The following is a 27971-nucleotide window of genomic DNA, read 5'->3' as shown; positions in this document are numbered from 1 at the left end:
TTTGAAACATAAAAAAAAGAACACATTGAGATTGTATCAAGTATTCAGACTTTTTAATTTGAGGGTACAAAACTAACAACATGCTTCTTGATTGATTTCATTGGACTGAACAAGTACTGGTGATGTATAACTGCTGAACATACAGTACAAAATATCTCAAAACTATGTGTAAAATTATGAAATTGTACACTTATATTTCAAAGGTCATTGACAGATTCTCAAAATCATATTACTTTTGTTTTGAATTCATTATCATGAAATTATAGGATTTGCATCTTTAATTACAATATCTTAATTTCATTTCCAAAACTTTATGCATACACTTTTTTCCTTTGTACACTAGTTGTGAAATGTGTGCACAAACACATTCACAAATCTTGCAGGGAATAATTTTCATCACACAAGTCACACTGGAATGGCTTCTTTCCAGAATGAGTCACCATATGATGGTTGAGACCTCTTTTGTGAGAAAGCACAATCACACAGGTCACACTAGGAAGGCTACTGTCCTGTATTTACCTAGTTGTTTTTTATGGGAAGAGAGCTATGCTTATAGTGACCCGCTTTTGTATCTTTCAGCATCCAGTTTGATCTTAAATTATTGTATAGTTTTTGCACTGTTTCTTTCATTGGGGAACCTGTCTCTCTGCCCTTATTCCCAATTTTGTGAGTTTTCAATTGTGGGGGGATCACATGATATTTGAGGTGATTCTTTTGTGATAAAGTTGCAGTGCACAGGAATGGCTTCTCTCCATTGTGGGTCCTCATATGCATTGTGAGAGAACCCTTTTGTGAGAAAGTTGCACCACACACGTTGCACATGAGAGGCTTCTTTCCTGTGTGGGTCCTCATATGTTTTGTGAGAGATCTCTTCTGAAAGCTATATCATACAAGAATAGCTCTTCTCCATTGTGGTTCATTATGTACTGTCAAAGTCACACTGGATAGGCTTCTCTCCTGTGTGAGTCATCATATACTTTCTGAGATAACCCTTTTGTGTGAAAGCAGAATCGCACATGTCACATTGGAAAAAGCTTCTCTCCTGTGTGCAAGATTCCCCTTACATGAGAAAGCAGAATCATACATGTCACATTGGAAAGACTTGCCTCTTGTGTGGATCCTCATATGCTGTGTAAGAGAACCCTTTTCTGAAAAAGTAGAATCACAGAACTCTTTTGTGGGAAAGTAGAATTGCACAGGTCACAGTGGAAAGACTTCTCTCCTGTGTGGGTCCTCATATGCTGTATGAGGGAACCTTTTACTGAGAAAACATAATAGCACAGCTCACACTGGAAAGGCCGCCCATCTGCAGGGGTCTTCAAATATTGTGTGAGAAACCTTTAATAAGAAACAAGGATTCACAAAGGTCATACTGGAAAGGCTTTTCTCCTGAATGGATCATGTGTTTTTTGAAGTGATTCTTTTGTGAGAAAGCTGCATCGCACAGGTAGCATCACAATAGCTTCTCTTCAGTGTGGGTCCTCATGTGCTTTCTAGAACAATTTTGTGAGAAACCAGAACCACACAGATCACATTGGAAAGTCATCTCTCACGCGTGGGCCTCATATGTTTTGTGAGATAACCCTTTCATAAGAAAGCAGAATCACACATCATAAAGGAATTGTTTCATTCCTATGGATCATCATGTGATATTTGAGGTAATTCTTTTATTAGAAAGCTTCATCACAAAGGTCACACTGGAAAGACTTCTCTAGTGTGGGTCCTCATATGCTTTGTGAGATTAATCTTTAGTGAGAAAGCAGAATTGCACAGGACACACTGGAGAGGCTTCTCTCCTATGTGGGCCCTCATATGTTTTGTGAGATGACCCTTATGTGAGAAAGCAGAATCACAGAGGTCACACTGAATAGGCTTCTCTTCTGTGTGGGTTTGAGATTACCCTTATGTAAGAAATCAAATCCACACAGGTCACACTGGATAGGCTTCTCCTCTGTGTGGATCATCATATATTAGATTATCATTTTGTGAGAAAACAGAATCCCAGAGGTCACACTAGAAAGGCTTCTATTCTGTGTGGTTCTTCACATGCTGTATGAGATTTTTCTTATACGAGAAAACAGAACGACAAAGGTCACACTGGAAAGGCTTCTCTCCTGTGTGGGTCCTCATATGCCGTCTGAGATTACCCTTTTCTGAAAAAGCAGATTCACACAGGCCACACTGGAAAGGTTTCTCTCCTGTGTGGGTTCTCATATGGTTCATGAGAGAACCCTTCTCTGAAAAAGCAGAATCACACAGGCCACACTGGAAAGGCTTCTCTCCTGTGTGGGTCCTCATATGCTGTGTGAGAGAACCCTTTATTGAGAAAGCAGAATCACACAGGCCACACTGGAAAGGCTTCTCTCCTGTGTGGGTCCTCATATGCTGTGTGAGAGTACCCTTTTCTGAAAAAGCAGAATCACACAGGCCACACTGGAAAGGCTTCTCTCCTGTGTGGGTCCTCATATGCTGTGTGAGATTACCCTTTGTTGAGAAAGCAGAATCACACAGGTCACAATGGAAAGGCTTCTCTCCTGTGTGGGTCCTCATATGCTGTGTGAGGTGACTCTTTTCTGAGAAAGCAGAATCACACAGGCCACACTGGAAAGGCTTCTCTCCTGTGTGGGTCCTCATATGCTGTGTGAGAGAACCCTTTATTGAGAAAGCAGAATCACACAGGCCACACTGGAAAGGCTTCTCTCCTGTGTGGGTCCTCATGTGCTTAGTGAGAGTACCCTTTTCTGAGAAAGCAGAATTACACAGGCCACACTGGAAAGGCTTCTCTCCTGTGTGGGTTTTCATATGGTTCGTGAGACCACCCTTTTTTGAGAAAGCAGAATCACACTGGCCACACTGGAAAGGCTTCTCTCCTGTGTGGGTCCTCATGTGACGTGCAAAATAACCCTTTTCTGAGAAAGCAGAATCACACTGGCCACATTGGAAAGGCTTCTCTCCTGTGTGGGTCCTCATGTGACGAGCAAGAGAACCCTTTTGATAGAAAGCAGAATCACACAGGCCACACTGGAAAGGCTTCTCTCCTGTGTGGGTCCTCATATGCTGTGTGAGAGAACCCTTTTGTGAGAAAGCAGAATCACACTGGTCACAATGGAAAGGCTTCTCTCCTGTGTGGGTCCTCATATGCCGTAAGAGAGTAACCTTTTCTGAGAAAGCAGAATCACACAGGCCACACTGGAAAGGCTTCTCTCCTGTGTGGGTCCTCATGTGACGTGCAAGAGCACCCTTTTCTAAGAAAGCAGAATCACACAGGCCACACTGGAAAGGCTTCTCTCCTGTGTGGGTCCTCATATGCTGTGTGAGAGAACCCTTTCGTGAGAAAACAGAATCACACAGGCCACACTGGAAAGGCTTCTCTCCTGTGTGGGTCCTCATATGCTGTGTGAGATGACCCTTTTGTGAGAAAGCAGAATCACACTGGTCACACTGGAAAGGCTTCTCTCCTGTGTGGGTCCTCATATGCTGTGTGAGAGAACCCTTTATTGAGAAAGCAGAATCACACTGGTCACACTGGAAAGGCTTCTCTCCTGTGTGAGTCCTCATATGCTGTGTGAGATAATCCTTTCGTGAGAAAGCAGAATCACACAGGCCACACTGGAAAGGCTTCTCTCCTGAGAGGGTTCTCATATGCTGTGTGAGGTGACCCTTTTTTGAGAAAGCAGAATCACACAGGCCACTCTGGAAAGGCTTCTCTCCTGTGTGGGTCCTCATATGCTGTGTGAGGTGACCCTTTTCCGAGAAAGCAGAAACACACAGGTCACACACAAAAGGCTTCTCTCTTGTGTGCCTCCTTGCATGCTTAATGAGAGCATCCTTTTTTGAGAAAGCTGAATCACACAAGTCATACTGGAAAGGCTTCTCTTCTGTGTGGGCCATCAAGTGATTTTTAAGGTGACAGTTTTGTGTGAAAGCTTTATCTCACAGGTCACACTGGAATGGCTTTTCTCCAATGTGGGTTATCATATGAAATTTGAAGCGATTCTTTTGTCAGAAAGTTACATTACACAGATCATATTGGAGAGGCTTCACTCCTGTGTGGCTCATCATATGCTTTGTAAGAGAACCCTTTTGTGAAAAGGCACAACTTTACGGGTCACAATGGAAAGGCTTCCCTCCAGTGTGGGTCAACATGTGATATCTAAAATGACTAGTGATATAATTGTGCCACAGATGTCACACTGGGTCCTTTTCATCGTATGACAAGTATAGAATCTGTAGATAACTCTTCCAAAGAAGTGGTGATATTTGCCCTCAACCTGAAAAAATGTAATTATATTATTGACATCTATCTCTGAAAGTGTGCAATATATTCTAATTGGATAGTGGAAGTTTTGCGCACAAACTATTTCATACTCAAATTTGTACCTAAGCCAACCATTCATACATGCCATGATCTATTATAAAATAGGGTGAAACACTAATAGATATGGAGCTATCATATATTTCATTCTACTTTTTCATTACAGATGAGGTGAAAATCATCCTATAGCTACAGGCATGCTCATTCCCCAACAACCATCATGTCATGATATTTGGAAGTGGGCAATGGCCCAGCTAGCCACAACAGTCGTATTTGAATATAACTTCATAGCATACCATGTTTGGGCTCACAAGACCTGAATCTAAACCAACTCATGGAGGGTTTATTCAGTTCATCTGACTCAAATAAGTGATGCTAGGCACATCGTTTAAGACACACAAACCACAGTTTAGAATGGATGTCTAGAACGAGCTCTGGAGTGCAGTGCTTTTTCAATAAGTTGGAGGAAACACCTAGGTGATGTCATTCATACTGGGATAGGGGACCTTTGTCTATCAAGTGACCGAAATGATATGTTAGAGTAAGTTCACTTAGTGGTTAAAATATAAAATGGAGGATGATAAAGGTAGACAAAAATATAGTGAACCAACAAAGAAAAGACTAGAAGTAAGTAGGGTTGAATCACCATCAGGTGTCATCCCAAAAAAGGGTTGCAATGTGGAAACATCCAAGAGGAATCAAAGGTATGAAAATATAACATTTTCAGTGGTTCCAAGAGTGGAATACTAGGAAGAGGTATAGATTTGGAAAGGGAAACAAGGTATAAAAATATTCCAAATCAGGCAATTACAGAACTGATAAATGAAATTATAGATTTGAAAGCTGAATACAAGACAATGTATAAAGAAGTGAATGAGTTGAAAAAACAAAATGCTGAAATGAACAGGGAGCTTAATGATCTAAAAGAGGAATTAAACACAGCTAAAAGTGAGAATGAAAAAATAAAAAATTAAGATACTAACAAAAATGAGGCTTTGAAAAAAGAAGTAAAAGAACAAATACAAGCAGTGACTGAGAAAGTTGGAGAAACCATAAAAGAGATAGATCTCCAACAAATCAAAAATCAATGGAAAGTGGAAGAAAACCAAAAAATAACTTTTAAAGAAACTGTCAAACAAGTGGAAGAAAGTGCAAAAGAAACAGTCATTCAAGTATTTAAAGCGAAAGAAAATTGGGCCAGACACAGTTGATAAAAAAAGTGAGTAGTAGTTTATAGTATTGAAGAAAACCACAATGTAGCTAGAGAATTAGGAGAAAAAAGAGAAAGAAATAGCAAAAGAAATTCTGAGAGAGATACAAGAGGAAGGGCAAGAAATGGAAAAGGAAATAGAGTAAGTGCATAGAATAGGACTATACCCTAAAGACAAAAATAGACCACTATAAATTAAAATAAGGTCTCAAATGATAGTGGAAGAAGTACTAACATAACAGTAAAGTTGGCAGTAAGTGAAAATTACAAGAATATATGGATATAAAAAAGAAATGGTCAATGAGGAAGGAGAGGGAAAAGACACTAAGAAATAAAGCAAATAAAAAAAAAAAAAAGAGAGAATGACAAGAGACCAAAAAGAACAAGTTTTCTTTAAGAGTACTGGACCTGACACTGAGAAAATGGTATATCAAAAAAATCAAACACAGGAAACAAAAGAGGGAGGAAAAAGGAAAAATTTAGAATAATGTATACCAACATAGATGGCATTTCAGGACTAAATGAATTAAATAACTATCTGGCAGAAGAAAAACTGTATATAATGGAAATTGTGGAGATGGCATTACAAGGTCCACTACCACCAATTATTGTGGAACAAAGTTTATATAATCATTGGATAGAAAATAGAGAGGTTAAACAGGGTGGAGGAGTCATGTTTTTGACTAAGAAAGGCTTAAATGTGACAAAGATAACAGAAGAAAATAATAATGTGGAATTGATTATGATAAAAATTGAAAACAGTGACATAACAAGTAGAAATTATGTAGTGATATATGTGCCCCTGAAAACATATTCCTGGACAGAGAGTGACCATTCCAAAATTTTGACACAAAGAATGTATTAAATGAAATATTGAAAGGAGGAAACTTAATAATTATGGGTGACTAACTCAGAGAAATATGTTAGGAAATGACAGTGAAAGGTGGAGAGGACCTTTGGTGAAATATACTATTGGGCATGGCCAATGAATACACAATAATTCAATGGGTAAAAGAAAAATACCAGAGATGGAGATAACGAAGAACCATCAGGACTAGATTTAATATTTACATCAGAGCCTGAAATTGTGGATAAAATGGAATACAAGATACCAATTGGGAAGTGACAACTTACTAATCAAATTCGAACTAAAAGAGGATATTTGGGAAGAAATGGGAAACACAGGAAAGGAAGACTAATGTACAACAAAACAAATTTTGAGAAACTCAGAAAATTCTTTCAAAAAGTGAAGTGGGAAAACTTCTTTAATGAAGTAGATAAATATGTACCAAAACAAACACAGGAAAAGGTGTACATTAAATGCTGGTACAACAGAAAATGTAATGAGGCAAAAGATAGAAGAGACAATGCTTGGAAAAGATGAAAAAAAGAAAAAAATGGATAAGTGACAAGTACATATCAAACTAAGAAATGAATATGTAAAAATATGCAGTGAAGAAAAATAAACTATGCAAGAATCAACCTAAATCATTCTACAGATATGTATATGGTAAATAAAAAAAATAAAAAAGGAAATAGTGAAACTGCATCAAGGGAATGTGGAATGTATAGATGTAGAAATGGCTGAAATTATGAACAAACATTTCAAATCTGTATTCACAAAAGAAAATACACACAATTGTAATGAAGGAAAGGGAGAAAGATTCGTGACACAGAAAGAAACAAGGGACCAAATGATAAACCTTGATGTCGGAAAATCACACGGTCTGGACAGAATTGCAAATTGGATACTAAAAGAATGTATAGATGAACTAACAGACAAAATATACAAAATAATAGATTGCTCACTCAAAGAAGGAAAGGTACCACAAGATTGGAAAAATGCCAATCAATATTGTGCCAATATATAAAGGAGACAAGGAAGACCCAACAAACTGTAGATCGGTCTCCCTTACAAGCACAAAAGCTAAAATACGTGAAAAAGTTATCAAAAGTAGATGGACTAAACATCTGGAAGAAAACAATATTCTGAATACATAATAATTTGGCTTTAGACAAGGAAGATCATGTGCCACAAACTTGATTTGTTTTTATTCAAGGTTAATATAATGCAAGAAAGGGATGGGTGGGCAGATTGTGCTTTCCTGGATTTACAAAAGGCATTTGATAAAGTACCACACAAAAAGCTATTAAGAAAACTTGAAACAACAGGTGTTAAAGGAAAGTTATTGAAATGGATGGAAGATTTCTTGCGTGGGAGAAAAATGAGGGTGGCACTTAGATATAAAAACCTGACATGGGAAGAAATGAGAAATGGAGTCCCACAAGGCTCAGTATTAGCTCTAATAATGTTTGCTATATATAAATGACATGGATGAAGGTGTAGAATGTTATATGAACTTCTTTGCAGATGATACAAAACTACTAAAGAAAGTAAGTACAGAAAAAGGCTGAATCACTACAGAGACACCTGCACAAAGTCTGGAAATGGAACCAAATGTGTGAAGTGTACTTCAACATCAAGAAATGTAGTAGAATAGATTTTGGAAAAAAAAAATATAATAATAATAATAATATCAGGACAATAAAAAATTGGTACAAAGGAAGTAAAAAAGATAGCTCAGAAAGGGACCTAGGAGTAGTTATTAACAAAGACATGTCCCCAGACAAGCATATAAACAAAACAGTTGGAGAAACCTACAGCTTACTAAGACCAATAAAGGTGGTTTTTAATTACTTGGATGAAGTAATGGTAAAAAAAATATTAGTCTCATTGATAAGACCAATACAAGCATATAAACAAAATAATTGCAGAAACCTACAATTTACTAAGATCAATAAAGTTGGTTTTTAATTACTTTGATGAAGTAATGGTTAAAAGAAATATTAGTCACACTGATAAGACCAAGATTGTAGTACACTGTGACACTATGGACATCCAGCACAAAAAAGAATATAATGAAATTAGAAAGAACTCAAAGAGCAACAACAAAGGTGGCACCAACACTTTCAATATTGACATATGAACAAAGATTGTCTTAACCAACACTGGAACAAAGAAGAGAAAGAGATGTATTGGCCCTTTAGTGAATTGTGGAAGGCATGGAAGTCCTTGTCAGAGAAGACTTATTAAAGTGAGATGAAAGAAAAACAAAAGGACATGAAAAGAAACTCAAACACGGAGCAAGCACCACAGCGGACAAGAACGAAGCAGCACGTATTTTTGGAGCACTGGCTTACGAGTGAAAATATAAACAAGAAATTGGAAATGAACAGCATCGGCCTTGTTGTTTATATACGGTGTGGCAGGGGCTGTGTATTCGTGGTGAAATGATGTAGGTCCTAATTGTATCTCTGCATAACTTTTTTTTTTTTTTTTTCAAAATGGAAACCCCTAAAGCTAAAGACCCAATTAAAAGAAGCCTGGAAGAAACAAGAATCGGAACACCATTTGGGGTAGTAAGAAAAAAATCATGCTTCGCATCAACACCTAGGGAATACCAAAGGTTAGACGTAAGTAGATTTTCCAGTTTTGAAAGAGAAGGCAATGGATTACTTAGAGTAGAGATGGATAGAGAACTCAGATACAGGAATATAATGAGGAATAGAGATTTAAATTATATCATTGATGAACTATTAGAGCTTAAAAGGGAATACAAGATATTGTACCAGGAATTATCAAACTTAAGAAAAGCTAACGAAGAGAACAACAGGGAGATAGAAGAGTTGAAAAGGGAATTAAAACAGCTTAAGGGTGATAACGAGAGGCTGAAAAGTGAGGATAATAGTAGGAACGAGGCTCTGAAACAAGAAATTAAAAGTCAAATAAAGGAAGTGACTGAAAAGGTGGAAGAAAAAATCAAGGAGAATGACCTAAAGGAAAATTGAACAGGAAAGTCAAGAAATATCCCTAAAGAAAATAATGGAACAACAAGTAAAAGATAATACCAAAGAAACTGTAATTCAGATTATTAAAGAGAAAAGTAACCTAGTTAGGGACACAGTGGATAGAAAAAGGTGTATAGTAGTCTATGGCATTAAAGAAAAGCACAATGTACCAAGATATCAGAGAGAAAAGGAAGAAAAAGAGATTGCTAATGAAATACTAAAAAGTTACAAACAGATGAGTTAGGCTGGGACCGAGAAATCGAGGAAACCCATAGAATGGCCATGTACTCTAGAGATAAACAGTATAGACCACTAAAAGTTAAACTTAGATCGCAATCAAGCACAGAGGAAATATCATCTAGAACAATAAGATTAGCAAACAGCAAACAGTACAAAAATATTTGGATAAAAAAGAAATGAGTGAGGAAGAAAAAGAGAAAGAAAAAGAACTTAGGAATGAGGCAAATCAAAGGAATGAGAATAGAACTGAAAAAGGAAAAGGAGGAGTCTTTTTGGAGAGTGATAGACATGAGGCTGAGAAAAAGATATATAGGGAAAATGGAAACAATGGAGGACAGAAGGGGAGGAGAAGAAAAGAAACTAAAAATAGCTTATACTATTATAGATGGAATAATCTCAGGAATAAACGAACTAAATGATTATCTAGTCTCAGAAGAACCAGACATAATGGGAATTGTAGAAACCAAATTAAAGTACACCCTAACACCCCACACCATGGGACAAGGTGTATACAACTGTTGGACAAAGAATAGAAAGAACAAACTGGGCGGAGGAGTTCTGATATTGACTAGGAAAGATTTGAGTGTAACAAAAATAACTGAAGGAAAAACAAAGTAGAATCAATTATCGTACAAGTCAAAGGTAAACAAATGAAGAAAAGAAAATTTGCAGTGGTATATGTACCTCCTAAAACACAAGCCTGGGCAGAAAGGGATCATTCCAAATTACTAGAAGATACAAAAGATGAATTAATTGAAACACTGAAAGATGGAGGAAATACAGTAATTATGGGTAACTTTAATTCAATAGAAATGTGCTGGGAAAAAATGACAGTGAAGGGGGGAGAGAAACACTGGGGCAATGTACTCCTTGATTTGACCATTGAATACACAATGACCCAGTGGATTAAAGAAAATACTCAATACAGAGAAAATGAAGAACCCTCAAAATTGGACTTAATACTTACGACAGAACCTGAGATTATTGAAAAAATTGATTATAAAACTCTGATAGGAAAAAGTGACCACGTACTAATTGAAATGGAATTGAAAGAACAAATGGACCAAAGCAAAAATGATAAACATAGAATAGGAAGACCTATGTATATCAAAACTAGCTTTGAGAAACTTAAAACATTCTTTCGCAATGCAAACTGGAAAATTTCCAAAACAAAGATACAGGGATAGAAGAAAAATGGAATATATTAAAACAAATTTGTAACGAAGGAGTGAACAAATATGTACCACAACAAAAAATGGAAAAGGCATACATAAAGAGCTGGTACAACAAAAGATGTAGTGAAGCTAAGGAGAAAAGAGACAAAGCTTGGAAAAAGTGGAAAAGAGATAAGAAACAAAAATGGCAAATGTACATTAAACTAAGATACGAATATGTAGAAATATCCAGAGATGAGAAGAGGAATCATGAAAAAAAGATAATAGACAAATGTAAGGAAGAACCCAAACTATTTTACAAATATGTAAATGGAAAACTGAAAAACAAACAAGAAATAGAAAAACTGCGCCAAGATAAAAAGGAATATACAGAAGAACCGGAAATGGCTGAAATTATTAACAACCACTTCAGATCAGTATTCACAATAGAAAACTTGCCTAACAGTGTAGATAGAGAGAATAATCCCCAGCAATGAAAGAAATAAACGTAACACAAAAAGAAATCAGTGATCAAATTAAAACCCTGGATGTCAGAAAATCACATGGCCCAGACGGGATTGCAAACTGTATACTGAAGGAATGCATGGAAGAATTAACTGATAAAATATATAATATAATTAAATCCTCACTTAAAGAAGGAAAAGTACCATTGGACTGGAAAAAGGCAAACATTGTACCAATTTATAAGGGAGGTGATAAAGAAGATCCATCTAACTACAGACCAGTCTCACTAACAAGCACAATAGCAAAAATTTGTGAAAGAGTTGTCAAAAACAGATGGGTTAAATACCTGGAAGAAAAATCTTTACTGAACCCAAATCAATTTGGATTCAGACAAGGGAGATCATGTGCAACAAATCTGATCTGCTTTCACTCAAGATTAGTCGACATAATAGAAGAAAGAGATGGATGGGCGGACTGTGCTTTTCTGGACCTGCAAAAGGCATTCGATAAGGTACCTCATAAGAAATCAATAAATAAGATAGAATCAAAGGGTGGCATCAGAGGAAAATTATTGGAGTGGATGGAAGACTTCCTGATTGGGAGGAAAATGAGAGATGTAATTATAGAAAATTTCTCCAACTGGGAAGAAGTAAAAAGTGGGGTCCCGCAAGGATCGGTACTGGCCCCAATCATGTTTGCCATTTACATTAATGAAATGAATGAGGGCGTGGAGTGCTATATGAATTTTTATGCAGATGATGCAAAATTACTTAAAAAGGTAAAAAACGGAAGAGGACTGCAACTCATTGCAACAAGATTTGGACACAATATGGAATTGGACTCACAAGTGGGAAGTGAAATTTAATATAAAGAAAGAGATGGATGGGCGGACTGTGCTTTTCTGGACCTGCAAAAGGCATTTGATAAGGTACCTCATAAGAAATCAATAAATAAGATAGAATCAAAGGGTGGCATCAGAGGAAAATTATTGGAATGGATGGAAGACTTCCTGATTGGGAGGAAAATGAGAGATGTAGTTATAGAAAAATTCTCCAACTGGGAAGAAGTAAAAAGCGGAGTCCCGCAAGGATCGGTACTGGCCCCAATCATGTTTGCCATTTACATTAATGACATGAATGAAGGCGTGGAGTGCTATATGAATTTTTTTGCAGATGATGCAAAATCACTTAAAAAGGTAAAAAAACAGAAGAGGACTGCAACTCATTGCAACAAGATTTGGACACAATATGGAATTGGACTCACAAGTGGGAAGTGAAATTTAATATAAAGAAATGCAGTATAATGGCATTTGGAAAGAGCAAAAACAGAATATCAAAAGAATACAGAATTGAAGAAAAAAAAAAAAAAAGCAAACTGAAAAAGATCTTGGAGTGATGATTGGAAAGGACATGAAACCTGATAAGCATATAAATAAAATATTCAGAGAAACCTACAATTTATTGAGGTCAATCAAAGTGGCATTTACTTATATGGATGAAGAAATGATAAAAAAAAAACTAACTACACTAATTAGACCAAAACTTGAGTATGCAGCATCACTTTGGACACCCAGCACCAAAAAAGAATATTAAGAAACTAGAAAGAATACAAAGAGCGACAACCAAACTAGCACCGTCTCTCGCTGAACTAACATATGAGCAAAGACTATCCAAACTGAACCTACCAACACTGGAACAAAGAAGAGAAAGAGGAGATTTGCTGACTATCTACAGAATAATGGAAGGAATGGAAGTTTTAGACAGGAACGACCTGTTAGTGTGGGACAACGGTAAAATGAGAGGACACGGAAAAAAACTGAAAAAAGATAATTATAGAAAAATGATAAATAAAAATATATAAATAATAATAAATAAAATATATAGATAAATGTACATTTAGATCATTTTCCTCTGGCTAGATATATCAAGATCTTTTTCTTAAAAGCTACTTTTCATTCGGACAATGCCGTAATATACCCAACATGCAATCTACCGATATTTAGGATAAACTATCACAATACGAATATTAATTCGGGTAACTTCTTTCGCCTTAATTCATATTATATATATATATATATACATATATATATATATATATATATATATATATATATATATATATATATATATACATACTTTTTTTTTAAACAAAATTTCTACGGAAATCCAAATTATATTGAATAACTATATACATGAAATTCTACCCATTTACCTTGAATCATGACATAAACTAGTTTACCAAAGTAAACCTAACATACCTCCATACTTAAATAACCAATGTTCTATTCCGTGTAACTTTGTGGTAACTATATTAGCTTGCTATTGTCGAGACTTTTATTCAACCAATGTATTCATAATTACGTCACTAATAGTAAATAATCTTTTTAATGCGACAATGAACAAGTGTGTGGTCTATCCGAAAACTACCTTTTATTTTCTAAATGTCTGTTGGAAGACCAACTTAGTGACCACTTTTAAACTTTTTCTTTCAACATCTTTATGAACAATTATGGCACAGATTGTGAGGAAAATAACAGTACAATCGACTGATGATGCAGTTACCCTCTGATTTCCTATCGACATGACGTCATCAACATCACTGACAGATGCCTACCGATTTCAATTAACACAATTGTTCGTATAAAATCATAAAACGTCTACAACACACTTACCTGATATTTGTAATCATAACCCATCTTTGTTTAAGACGAATAAAATCACTTTTGTCACTTATTTTTTTCAAAGTACCACTGTGCACTATTTCACTTTCCATAAAATTTCTCCCTACCCTCTCTTTGACCCTCCGCTCTCTTTGACCCTCTCCCTCTCTATGACCCTCCCCTCACTTTTGACCCTCCCCTCTCTTTGATCCTCTCCTTTCTTTGACCATCCCCCCCCTTCTTGACCCTCCCCTCTCTTTAACCCTCTCCTCTCTTTATCCCTTCCTCTTTCTTTGACCCTCCCCTCTCTTTGACCTTCCACTCTCTTTGACCCTCCTCTCTCTTTGACCCTCTCCTCTCTTTGACCCTCTCCTCTCTTTGACCCTTCCTCTCTCTTTGACCTTCCCCTTTCTTTAATTCTCCCCTCTCCTTGACCTTCCCCTCTCTTTGACCCCCCCCCCTTCTCAACCCATCGCTCCTTCTCGATTCTTTCAACAAAATAATAAACAGCGGAGGACCTGTACCAGTTACCTCCAAAAGATCTTCTTCAGTCGAAGAGCAGGTCCTCTGGGACCAGAACCAAGTCATAGGGCGAGATACCCATCCGCAGAAGACAGGAAGGTCACCTTTCAGCTGAACAAAATCGTTTCACTCGCGCCACATGATCTATGAAGGACATTACCATACTGAAGGGGGAGGGGGTGGAGGTCGTCCTTGTAAGACTGGACTCACCCTTTCCTTCCGTTGCAGAAGACTCTCTTCCTTGAAAGGCCGATTTCGGGATGGTCTTGAGGAGACGGAGCACCCTAGCTCCCCCGTGCATGAAGGTGAGGCACAGGATGAGGCCCCAAGCCAAGGATAGGGTCTGGACCGAGCACCACACCACCTGGGAAGAAGAGGGACGTAGTTTAGAATCAGGAGACAGGACTCCGTCATCTTAATAAAAATCACGTGGAGATAGATATACCAACACACACACATTCATACACACACAAACAAACACTACCACTTGACAGCACAGTGGTAGCGTTTGCGGCCGCCACTACGGCGGCCCGGGCTCGAATCCCGACCAGGGCTGAAATAATTTCAGTATGTTCCATTCCTCTCTACTCTCCTCCCTCATTCCTATCTTGACACCTCCTGGATGACGGGTCATCCCTGCATCCCGTCCACTGCCCTAGGTCAGAAGCAGTGTTGCAAGACACAGCACATCCACAGCAAGGCCGCTTCATAAATTCGGCAACCCATCCTCTCCATCCCCTCATGCAGAAAAGGAGAAGACGGGGAGAAATTCCTTTGGGCTGCGTCAATTTTTTTCTCATATATACTTCCTCACCCCCAATCCACTTCCCACTCCTCCTTATGCATCACAGAATCATCTATACACAACCCCTCTCCATTCATACCTATCTTCTGTCCTCCCCCATCCTTCCTCCACAGACATTCCTCTCTTTTGTAATGCCCCTTTCACCCCATCCATCCATCTCATTCTAGGACGCCGCCTCATATTCACTCCTTCCACCTCTGCCTTCCACACTTCTTTTACTAAAGTTTCTTCACTTATTCTTTCCATGTGTCCAAACCATCCTAATACCTTTTCATCAACCCTATCTCCCAACTCCCTTTCCATGTTGGGAAAAAGGATTGTGGTACTCCCCAAGGTAGGCGTAGCTCCTCTTGGGGATCGGTGCCACCTGCGTAGAGCCGGTAGCCAGGGGTAGATGCTGCCGTTTGGCCCCCAACTCTTGGGGTTGGGGGGTGGTCCCACGACATAGACGCTGCAGCTCCAGGACCAGAGTTCTAAGCTACCAGCTGGATGACCGCATTGTGAACAGCTGCCCAGGATGTAACACTTCACCCCATACCATACAACACATAATGGAAGACTGCATTATACACAATCATGCACGCAAACAACACAACATACGCTCTATAAAGGATTTGTGGGAAAACCCAGTTTCGGCTATGGCATTCCTTGGGGAGACGGGACTGCTCGGACAGACAATCTAGGGAACGACAACAACAACAACAACAACAACTCCGTTTCCACCCCTGTTCTCCTCCTCACCTCCTCATTTCTCACTCTATCTAGCCTTGTAACCCCTATCATACTTCTCAGACATTTCATCTCAAACACATTCAAACTCCTTCTCTCTTCCTCTCTCATGTTCCATGTTTCTGCCCCGTACATTGCTGTTGGCACAATCACTCCTTCATATAACCACCTCTTAGCATCCATTCCCAGATGTCTATTTCTCATTACACTTTTCAATCCACCAAGGCATTTACTCGCTCCTCTCAATCTACATTCTACCTCCACCCCCCACTCCTCCCTTTCCGGTCACATTTGCACCCAAGTATCTGAAACTATCCACTTCCTCCAGTTTCTCGACGCTTAAAGCTCACTTCCAGCCTACTCTTACTCTCTCCCCGTGTACATCTCATCACCTTACTTTTGCCCACATTTATCTACAGCTTCCTTCTTTCACACACCTTCTCAAACTCTGTCACTAACTTCCTCAATCCCTCCTCTGATCCTACTACAAGAGCAGTGTCATCAGCAAATAACAGCTGGCTCACCTCCCACTTTTCTCCATTTCCTTTAATCATCTCCAACCCCTGACCAACTAACCTTGCATTCACCTCTCGCACCACCCCATTCATGTAAAGATTGAACAACCAGGGCGAAATAACACATCCCTGACAGAGTCCCACCTTTACCTCAAACCATTCACTCTCTCCATTTCTAATCCTAACACAAGCTCTACTATTCTCATAAAAACTCTTGACTGCTCTTAACAGCTTTCCTCCTATCCCATATATCTGCAGTACCTCCCACAGTGCCTTCCTGTCTACCATGTCATAAGCCTTTTCCAGATCCATAAAAGCCCAAAAAATATCCTTACCTTTTCCTATAGCTTTCTCACATATCTGTCTTACCACAAAAATCTGATCTACACATCCCCTACCTGTCCTAAAACCACTTTTCCTCACCAATTACTCCCTCTGTTCCTCTCCTAATCCTCTCAATCAAGACCCTCCCATAAGCCTTCCCAACCACACTCAACAAGCTAATCCCTCTGTAACTACTACACTCACACTTGTCCCCCTTTCCTTTGTAAAGTGGAACTATACAGGCACTCCTCCAGCACTCTACCCTCTCTTAATCAAACATTAAATAACTTCACCAGCCAGTCCACCATAACTGCACCTCCTTTCTTCAGACATTCTGCATGGCATCCATCCAACCCAGGTGCCTTACCTGCTCTCATCATCTTAACAGCTGCTTCCACTTCATCCTTCCCTATTTCTCCTCACTCATCACTTTCATTTTCATAGCATTTCCCACGCCAACTACCTTTCCCTCCCTCTCCTCCTTCACATTTAGCAACTCCCTAAAATACTCTGCCCACCTTCCTCTCACTGCCTTCTCTTCCATTATCATCTCTCCATCTGCACCTTTTACCTTTTCTTCTCTACTTGATTCGCCTCCTTTTTCTCTTTTAATTTCCTTCCAAAACACCTTTTTATTACTTTCAAAAATTTCTGTCATACTCTTTCCCCATTTCACATCTGCTCTCCTCTTTGCTTCCTTTATCTTATGCTTAACTTCTAACTTCCTTTCTCTTTACCTTGTACCTCTCATACAATTCCCTCGTCCTTATTTGTAGATAATCTATGAATGCCTGCTTCTTCTCTTCTACACCCTTCTTTGCTTCCTCATCCCACCACTCACTACCCTTCCTTCTATTTCCTCCTGCCCTCCTTGTTCCACACACCATCTCTGCACACCTTATGACTCCCTCCTTGAAACATCCCCATTCCTCCTCCACTCCTAGTTCTACTCTATCCTTTACTCTCTCCCACTCCTCCCTCAACTTCTTCTTATACTCATTTTCTTTTTCTCATTTAAGCAGTTCACTCTAAGTACCTCCCTAGTTTCTGCCCTTTTCCACTTTCTCCACTCTCACTGTCATCATTTCTCTATGTGAGTTTTCCTCTATCACAGACAAAATTATGTGTGACTCTGGTCCATAGGGGTGCCCCATATAGACCCTAAAGTATCAACTGCATGCTACTTTGCCACAATAACATGCAGCCAATACACCAATATTAGTATAAGCTATTTTTTATTTCTTTTCTACTTGTCTTTTTCTGTCTTCTTTGCTTCCATTTTCCTTATATACCATTTGCTCAGCCTCATATCCACCACTCTCCAAAAAAACTTTTTTTTTTTTCAATTTCAGTTCTTTTTCATTCTTTTCATTTGCTTCATTCCTAAGTTCTTTTTCTTTCTCTTTTTCTTCCTCACTCATTTCTTTTTTATCCATATATTTTTGTACTGTTCACTATTAGCTAATTTTGTTGTTCTGGATAGTATTTCCTCTGCAAATGTTTGAGATCTAAGCTTTACTTTCAGTGGCCTGTACTGTATTGTTTTTCTTTAGAGCATCTGCCCATTCTATGGGTTTCCTCGATTTCCCGATCCCAGCCTAATTCATCTGTTTGTAATTCTTTCAGAATTTCCTTAGCGATCTCTTTCTCTTCCTTTTCCCTCTGATATCTGGGTACATCATGCTTCTCTTTAATGCCATAGATTACGATGCATCTTTTTTTATCCACTGTGTCCCTAAGTTACCTTTCTTTTTTATTACTTCAATCACTGTCTCCTTGGTATTTTCTTTGACTTGTACTCCCCCTGCCGCTCTTTCATGCTGGAAGACCCTGCAGGTCATCTGCCGAGTCCTGTACTGGCATCCTTCAGATAATCAATATATACACAGCTTTATCTCACTATGCTATCCACTCTGGTCTCAAGCCTTTCGCAACAGTTCTCCCTATCCTTCTCAAATACACTGGTGACTTTCTAATCAAGTCTATGTGACATTTACATCTGATAATGCTGCCAAAACCATACAAGGTAATAAATTCCCTACATCTTACAGATGACAACCTAGTTGCTGAGATCATTCAATCAAACAATGTAGCTGACAGAATGATTACTGTTCCAACCTCTCTGATGATGCTGAACAATGCAAAGCTCCCAAAGCTCACCACTCCCCTATACTACACCTTACTGGTTTGTGGCATACTATGAGGAAACCCAAGGTAACTTTTTCCATGCTGCTAAGTATCTTGAAGAAGAGACTGGGTTACTCCCTACAAATAACCTCAAGAAATATGGTCAAGTTGGTCCAAGCTAAGGCCATGATGCTCCTCCATCTACCTTAGCCTTCAGATGGTTAGGTTAGGTTTGGTTACGTTATTGAGGTTAGGTTAGGTTACGTTAGGTTAGTTGTACACAAAATCGCAACTCTCGGTCCTCTCGAAGCTTCATGAATTTATTCCCGATTTTTGGGTTAGCAACTCTTCCGGAGCTGGAGTGCGCTTCACTAAATCCAGCGGATACAGCAAAAGAATATTGCGAATCGTTGTTAATGCTGCTCAAAAACAACATGCCTACGATCGCATAAGCCCTCGCCACTGCTGCCATCAAAGGTGTAATTTATGTATTTCCATATCTTTTATGTGTTGTTGATTTTATGGCTGTTTTGCAATGCACATTACTTGATTTCATGCTCCCCACCCAAAAACCCCGATTTCCCACAGGTCCCCCCTAGATCGTTGAGGAGGAAAGGTAGGCATAAATTTATCAATTAATTTCTTGAAAACTACACATTTGTGACGGAAATGATGTATACCATCAATCAATACTATACATACCTCAACAGAAACACATATGCCATATAAAAATATCTTTGGTTGGGTGAAACTTTAAATTGTCCTACATTTCATTTTTTGCGATACTTGTACAGGTAAACGTCGACTTACGATGGCATTAGGTTTTGATAGAGCCATCGTAAGACGATTTCATCGTAAGTCGATCCCCAATTTGTGTATCACTGTTCCGTGGTCACTGTACCTAGCCTACCTGTATATTAACCACCAGAGATACTGAATATAGCCTATTAAACATGTACAGTAGTTTATTTAATTATTTTTATCCTTTTTACCATATTCAAACACTATAATATGTATTTTCAGTACGGAACTTAAATCTCGCGGGCAGCAGCCAATGCCAGCCATACGACGTGACGTAATAATACTCGCATCATAAAATATAGTCACCGCTTATATCGATCGTTCTCTCTTTCACCCGCGAATTTTGAAAACCACAGAGAATGGGATTCAAGGCACATTTGAGAGAATGTAAAAACACGGGCGACTACAATAAATATAATCAAGACGCCGATATGGCAGCGTCGCGAATCCACTTGCTCCTCATGACGCCTACGTGTGCGGCACCGTATGGAAGGGGTTAAATTATCATATCGTCGTCGTCGTCGTCGTCATCGTAAAGTCGAACAATCGTAAGTCGCGGCCATCGTAAGTCGACGTTTACCTGTATTCTATTTGTCAGGAAGAGCCACATATGTGTGTGTGTATAAAGTTTTTTACCATTGCAAGGTACGGGCACAAAAATTTACCATTGCTGCGAATCTAATCTATTGACCATTTCCTCAATATACCTTTGCAAATAGCTTCAAAATGCTTCTAAAATTTTTCACATTTCAAATCCCCCAGCTGATTCAGGTCACTTCGCTCGCTTCCCACTCATACATAGTTCAGCCCCGCCCCCCCCCCAATTTATTCTCTAGATCCACCACTGAGCCAATGTTAATTGCTGCAAACATTTTGATAAATATTCACACGTTTACCCTTGCTCAGAATGACAAATACACTGCCAAACGAGAATTGAGGAGTCGCAAATGCGAACATACCACGCATGCACTAAGCTATCTTACCCCCATACCACTGCACTTACGAATTCAAGAAGACATACTTGTTTAACCTGTACAAAGCACAGCCACGAAAACAAGCTCTTTAAATAGCTGAAGGAGTGCAACTTAATGCTTGACGGGCTTTGATGTCATATGTAAACAAACAAGACGTAAATGTGGAGGTGTACAGTTTCTTTTTTATATCTTCTCTATTTTTCTACTTATATTTTCTGTTCTATGTTTTATATTTCTATATATCATATTTTGTATTTTCTATATTTTATCTTTATTTCATATATACATTTTCATTTTATATTTATATTTTATATCTATATTTCTATTAAATTTTCCATATCTATGTTTTATTTCTACTATTTCTATTTTCTACTTCTATTTTCTATTTCTATATATATTTTCCATGTCTATTTTTATCTTTATGGTGCAATTGTGATTACTGGAACGATAGAACTACTGCAGGTGGAGAGACGGATCACAGCACTAGAAAGAAATGGTCTAAGACAAACAATAGCAAAAGTGAAGTGATGTATGTAGGACACATAAATCAATTCAAATCAGCCATCCCGAATCCACTGCTGAACAAAGTCCTCCTTCGTAGCATTCCATGATTCACACGACCGCGCCATCCTCTGCCACGTCTGATCATCTCTCCACGCTGCCTGCTCCCCTACTCGCCACCGTAGCAATGCTGAGAGGGCTACAAGTGTATCCATCCAACACTACGAGAATTTTCTTCCTCTTCCCTATAAGTGTAGACGTAATGGTCTTATTGTGAGAAGACACAATGTTGTGAGTGCCCGACTCAGGCTCGGCTACAGACCAGTGTGGCAAGTGGGTGAGACCGAAGGTGTACCGAGGTACTCATCGTGCAGGCTGTGCGACACCCCTAATGCCAACAGTCTAGAGCACTACTGCATTGATTACCCCACGATAGCCCCTTTAATACCTCATCGACAATCAGTTCTTGATGTCTGTAAATATTTGCTTGAAGGTGATAAATTAGAATTAATCCTATTGCAACACCCTCACTTTGGTGCATGTTAAAGTAAATAAATCAGTCAGTTATGATTCGGAAATGTTTTAAGTATCACTAATAATCTTATCGCGGCGAAACGCGACAGACATATCAATACATCAAAATACCATAGGTTCCGATCAACACTGGTTCAGTTGATAGAGATTGCCACGCTCCCTCCGGGTAAGCGATCATCTTTCCGCTGCTCCTTGTGTCAATGACACACAAACCGAAGGATGAGGGTTGGTACTGGACCGCAGATTAGTCGTCTGGTAGGACATGGGGATTGGGTAAGTGGGTCCTAGTCCACTTTTCCATTCTTGGTTGAAAGGAAACTCGATCTTTTCTCTGTATTTATTCTTCTAGAACTTCCATAAACTTCCCACACCAGGGAAGGGGGGGGGGGGGTTGCAAACTTGTGTTCCCTTTCAATAGTACATTTTACTCCAGGACTGGTTCCCTGTAAAATTTTATAACCCGTCTTCAGAAACACTACTACATCAATAAGAAACGGCGTAGGGTAGCTGAAAGATTCGTGAGGCAGAATAAATCCTTACGAGACTATAGGGAGGTAACAAGAGGTTAATATGCCTCTTCCTGAAATATAACATAGGAAACACCTCTTCAGAAATCTTTAAATTACCCTACTTAAAGTTTACAAATTATTTTATGTTAGGCTAGGTAGGTTAGGGCTAACCCCCTATACCGTAGTTAAGTCATGACACCTTAAGACCTCAAAACTGACTATAAATGAGAATTGGGTTTGATACATAATTTAAAAAAATATATAACCTAGTTATGAGAACGTAAAGGGGTATCCAAATACGTAGCAACACTCCAAGGGAGTTATTGCTAGCATTCGACTTGCATTGCAGCATTCCCCTCTATCGTCTCATTCCCCTCACTCTTCTATTGGACAAGGGCTTCCCAATTAAATTTCTTTAAATGTTAATTAATGTTTCTGTCTAACTCTTACCTTCGTGAAGGGATTATTTCGGATTATGATTTAGCAGCCTGGGTCGGCTGTCTTGAAGTTTTCGTGGCTTCTCTAATATGCCACGTAGTAGATCAGTTCAAACAATGGGCCCATTCTTTACCCTTCGTCCGATAGCGAGATTAGGACTTAATGTTTACGTAGTAACATTTTTTTCATCATCTGTTAACGAATCCAGTTCTTTTTATGTATTTCTTTATAATTAATTCTAATCATTACAATAGTAAATTAAAAATATTAGAGCTGGATGATGAATCAATTTCTAAGTATTTCCAAAATTTTAAAGGGGTAACTTTTCCCCCTGACAATCTGTATATAGTTATCTTTTGCACTAGGTTTGTTGTTCCCTGAACATGATAACAAGGAATGTCTGTAGTATGGATCTGCCAGCTGCTACAACTATTGCCCTACTACAAATGGATGGTACGATAAGCCGCCACTTCCCTACACGTCACCGTGGTAATGCTGAGAGGACTTCAAGTGTAACCATCCAACACCACGAGAACGTCCTTCCACTTCCACATGCATACAGACGCAGCGAACTTCTGGCGAGACGACACGGTGTTATACGTGCCCGACGCAAACCCTAACGGCTACCGCCGCACGATGTAGACGGGTGAGACCAGAAAGGTGCCGAGGTACACATGATCGTGCAGGCTGCGCCGCTGCACCCCATATGCCAACAACTTTGATACCTCATCGACGATTACTTATCATTATATGTAAATATTTGCCAGAATGTGATCACTGTAGATATTTTTGTATCACCCGCACTAATGGGTGATAAACTACAAATAATTCCTTCAGTTATGATTCGAGAGTGTCCTGTGTGTCACTAGTACTCTGTACATAGCCAGGGCCGTTTCTAGCTATAGGCGGTATAGGCGATTACCTAGGGCCCCCAACCTACCAGGGGGCCCCCGGCCGGCCCAATAGCTAGGTAACGCTACCGAAGGTCAAATATGAGCCTGTGCCTCTCCCGCTCGCCGACGCAAAACAACAACACGCCTCTTGCAGTGTTTGTTATTGTTTGAAATGTTTTGATCGTCTGATAAAAATACTATCTTGTTAAAAATCACCTACATCTTATTCAATCTAAAGATATAATATGGTAAGCATTAATTGGCTTTATTTATTCATTTATGTGTTCACTAAGCTAGGGCTTATGGCTACAGATTTTATTAATTGTTGATTACAAACTCTTTTTGGCCATTAGCTTACTATTCTTTGTCCAATTGTTTGGCTTTATTTGTCACTGGAATTGGCATCACCAGCGTTCTTGTTTACTCTTTGGTCGCTTCATGCTTAGCTTCTAATAGTGTAAATTTGTAAGTTTGTGTGTTCTGTGACTGTAAGTTGGAATTCCTTTTATCATATTTGTATGCACAATAGGAAATGTTTGTATTCTATGGAATGTTTACCTCTTCCACCTTTTTCAATATTCAATGTTCATATATGTTCATATGTTCAATTTTGTTTATTTTGTATCGATATTTTATCCAATCCCTTATTCATTTATTCGCTTATTTCTTTATCATAAAAATTATGATTATTTATTTTCTCACTTCACCTACCTAATGAAAAAAACACTAGATGGCAGGACCGAGGTTAGCTCAAAAGGAAGTGACAAAAATACATGAATTCTATTCCGTTTGTCGTGTGGTCCCTTTCTCTAGTTTGTATATAATATTAAGATAACCACAGGCTCAACAATCACCCATCTGTTCACCTTTCAGGTCTACCCGAATTTCGTGTATGTAGAATTATTTTTATTTAAGGGTATTTAAAAGGTTTACACTTTACAGATATCTGTTTTAGGCCTATACTGATAAAAATAATCATATTTATTCTACTCGAATATCGTGTATGTAAAATTGATTCCATGTATTTATAAGGTTTTCACTTAACAGATTTCTGTGCTAGGCCTACATTAGACTCTAAGACTCGCCAATCATCATTCCCGTAATGGCATCAAAACGAATTTATCTCAGCGGAGCAGAGAAATGAAAGAAAAAGAAATTTGACGAAGAAAAATGGTCAAAAGAAAAAGGTAATTCATTATCGTTTATTTAATAATGTAAAGAAACATATTAAAGTTTGGTTTTATTGTGTTTTCTGAATGGTGAGTATTATTTTAGACTAACGCCTAATCATCTAAGGAAATTTGTAATTTTGCAGGATCAATTCTAAAATTTATTGGAGCTCCAGACAGCAAGCCAGAGGAATATTCTGAAACTTCCTGAACAGGATGCTCCAGTGCCATCACATTCATCAGGATCTGTCCAGGAAGCTGTACTGCCACCAAGACCACCACATTCCCCAGAACCACAGAAGGCATCATCTACTTCTGAGCAGCCTCCCATTTATTCTAAACCACTAGATCCTGCTAACTGGCCAACCATTCTGTCTGATGCATTTAGAACGGATGCAGTAGGTAGAGGGCCATTTCAGATTAGTTCTGATTTCACATTTCCCAAAAAAGAAGACGGAAGAAGTTTTCATTATCATTATTTTTTTAGAACATTGGTTAATGGAGAAAAGATGAAGCGGACTTGGCTTATCTACTCAAAAACAAAAAATGCTCTCTATTGCTTTTGTTGTAAATTATTTTCAACCAAAGAACAAAAGTTAGTGACAGAAGGACTGACAGACTGGAAAATCATAGGCACACTTTTGAAAAGTCATGAAAGCAGTCCAGCACACATAGCGCACATGGCAACCTGGAAAGATTTACAACTCCGTTTGCAAACTGGAAAGACAATAGACCAAGCTGAAAGAACACTATTGTAGGCTGAAAAGAGGCGCTGGAGAGATGTCCTGACTCGCTTAATCGCCATTATCCAATCCTTAGCCGAGAGAAATCTTGCATTTAGAGGTTCATCAAACACGTTACACCAGCAGAATAATGGGAATTTTCTAAAAGAGGTGGAGCTGCTTGCTAAATTTGATCCTGTCATGAAGCAGCACATTGAGCGTGTTGAGAGTGGCCAGTTCAGTCATTCCAGCTACCTTGGAAATATCATCCAAAATGAACTTATTGCTTCAGTCAGTACTAAAATAATGGACACAATGGTGACTGAAGTTAAACAGTCCAAATATTATTCAATTATTTTGGACTGTACTCCCGATGTAAGCCATCAAGAATAGATGTCAGTCGTCATAAGGGACTGTCAAAATGGATAAGAAACCAGAAATTAAGGAACATTTTATGGGGTTCCTTGTAGCTTCTGAAACAACAGGTCTTGGTTTGTCATCTCTAATTATAAAGAAACTGAAGTAACTGAATATTCTCCTTGAAGATTGCAGAGGACAATCATATGATAATGGTGCCAACATGAAAGGGAGAAACAAAGGAGTTCAAGCCAGACTTCTTGAGAAGAACCCTCGTGCACTCTATGTTCCATGTGGAGCACATTCCCTAAACTTGATGATATCTGATGCAGCAACAGCTTCAATAGATGCCACTAGCTATTTCGGCACTGTTCAGAAACTGTACAACCTATTTTCAGCCTCACCACAAAGATGGGCAATCCTAAAAGATTATGTCACTGTTGCACTCAAGACCTGGAGTGACACAAGATGGGAGAGCCGTATTAATAGCATAGAGGCTGTGCGGTATCAGGCCTCTAATATAAGGGAAGCTTTGTTGAAGGTCAGGGAAGTGTCTGATCCTCTGACCAAGGTTGAAACCCAAAGTCTGGCAGAAGAGGTGGGGTCATACCGATTTATCATTTGCACAGTCATATGGTATGACATTCTACACATTGTGAACCATGTCAGTAAGCTCCTGCAGTCTCCTAAAATGCAGCTTGATGTGGCAGTTGACCTCCTTACTAAAGCGAAAACATCTCTGACTAATTACAGAATTGGATTCACTTCAGCTCAAGTCTCTGCTAAAGATATGTGTGAGAAAATGAATGTAGAGGCTGTACTCAAAGAAAAGAGATTAAGAAGTACAAAAAGACACTTTGCTTATGGGGCCGCAGATGAGCCCATTGCAGATGCAATGAAGAGGCTAGAAATAATATTCTTTAATGTTGTTGTTGACACTACCATTCAATCCTTAACTGATAGATTTAAAACTCTGAGTGAAGTAAGAGACCAATTTGGAGTGCTGGTCAATTTCCAGAAACTGGATGATCAGTCATTGAACAACCAGTGTGACAAACTATGCAAGACATTAACCTCTGGATATGGAAAGTGACATTGATGGAAAGGAACTGGCTATGGAAGTTAAACACTTACCAAGTTTGCCCTCAGACGAAATGACTGCTCTTGAGCTCCTCACCTTTATCCACAAAAAACATTTTGAGGAATTGTATCCCAATCTGTGGGTTGCACTGAGAATTGCCTGTACTCTGCCTGTGACTGTGGCCTCAGCAGAGAGGAGCTTTTCGAAGCTGAAACTCATCAAGACCTATTTAAGATCATCTATGGGGCAGGAGCGACTCAGTGGTCTTGCAATAATCAGCATCAACCATGAAGTGGGGAAAGACGTGTTGTATGAAGACATCATTGATGATTTTGCTAGTAAAAAAAGCCAGAAAGCAGAGATTTTGAGCCCAATACAATGCAGTTGGTGGTGGTTTGTATTCAGAGACTGTGATGTTAAGTTACTACTATTTTGGAGTGTGGTTTGTATTCAGAGACTGTGATGTTAAGTTACCAACATTTTGAAGTGTGGTTTGTATTCAGAGACTGTGATGTTAAGTTAAAATAAATGTATGAATAAATAAATATGGTGTAATAGTTACTTGCATCCTTTAACACCATCAAAAGATATAGAAGTCGTTTAATTACTGTTTGGCAAACTTCACAGGTATAAATGAAATACCAATCTGTCTATCTCTCTAACTTTTGAGGGCCCCTAACTGCCTCTTGCCTAGGGCCCCCACCAAGCTAGAAACAGCCCTGTACATAGCTACACTTTTGTACTAGGTTTGACGCTCCTTGAGCGTAGTAAATTGATTAAAACAACGTCTCTCCACCTTCTGTCTGGTCTCCCTCTTACACGCTTCCTATCTCGCGGCGTCCACTCAGTAACACACTTGCTCCATCGCTCATCAGTCGTTCGCACTAACTTACCTGCCCAGTTCCACTTCCTCTCTTTTACCGCTTCCACAATATCTTTCACTCTAGTCTGCTCTCTCACCCAACTTGCTCTCTTTCGGTCTCTCAGCGTTATTCCCATCATTGATCTCTCCATTCTCCTCTGTGCAGTCCTTAGTTTGGTTTCCATCGCCTTCGTTAGTTTCCAAGTCTCAACACCC

The 27971-nt window shown here is 38.9% G+C and overlaps 2 protein-coding genes across 3 annotated transcripts in view; one reads left to right on the top strand and one right to left on the bottom strand.

Annotated features, from left to right (window-relative positions):
• The window catches only part of LOC143031926 (uncharacterized), a 493007-nt gene extending 465644 nt beyond the window's left edge, over positions 1 to 27363 (top strand). The window contains exons 2-3 of the mRNA XM_076196301.1: positions 24612 to 24751; positions 24880 to 27363. Coding sequence (XP_076052416.1) covers positions 26036 to 26905 — 870 coding nt within the window. The 5' untranslated portion in view covers positions 24612 to 24751; positions 24880 to 26035 and the 3' untranslated portion in view covers positions 26906 to 27363. The remainder of the gene's footprint in view (positions 1 to 24611; positions 24752 to 24879) is intronic.
• On the bottom strand, positions 9 to 24618 carry LOC143031920 (uncharacterized). 2 transcript variants are annotated; one of them, XM_076196291.1, is made up of 4 exons: positions 22684 to 22765; positions 21836 to 22167; positions 14625 to 14778; positions 9 to 4271 (listed from the first exon to the last, which is right to left on the bottom strand). In XM_076196291.1, exon 4 carries the CDS (start codon positions 3889 to 3891, stop codon positions 2026 to 2028), a length of 1866 nt encoding a protein of 621 aa, XP_076052406.1. In that variant the 5' UTR covers positions 3892 to 4271; positions 14625 to 14778; positions 21836 to 22167; positions 22684 to 22765; the 3' UTR covers positions 9 to 2025. The 2 variants fall into 2 exon arrangements, with proteins under 2 accessions (XP_076052406.1, XP_076052405.1); XM_076196290.1 differs by lacking the exon at positions 21836 to 22167 and having other exon boundaries at positions 22684 to 24618.
• Positions 27364 to 27971: the final 608 nt, after the last annotated feature.

This window comes from Oratosquilla oratoria, chromosome 12 (genome assembly GCF_046742065.1).
Source record: "Oratosquilla oratoria isolate Oo_2021 chromosome 12, ASM4674206v1, whole genome shotgun sequence".
Taxonomy (NCBI): Eukaryota; Metazoa; Arthropoda; class Malacostraca; order Stomatopoda; family Squillidae; genus Oratosquilla; species Oratosquilla oratoria.
Note: the sequence above shows the minus strand (reverse complement) of the source record. Positions and strands in the feature narration are given on the sequence as shown.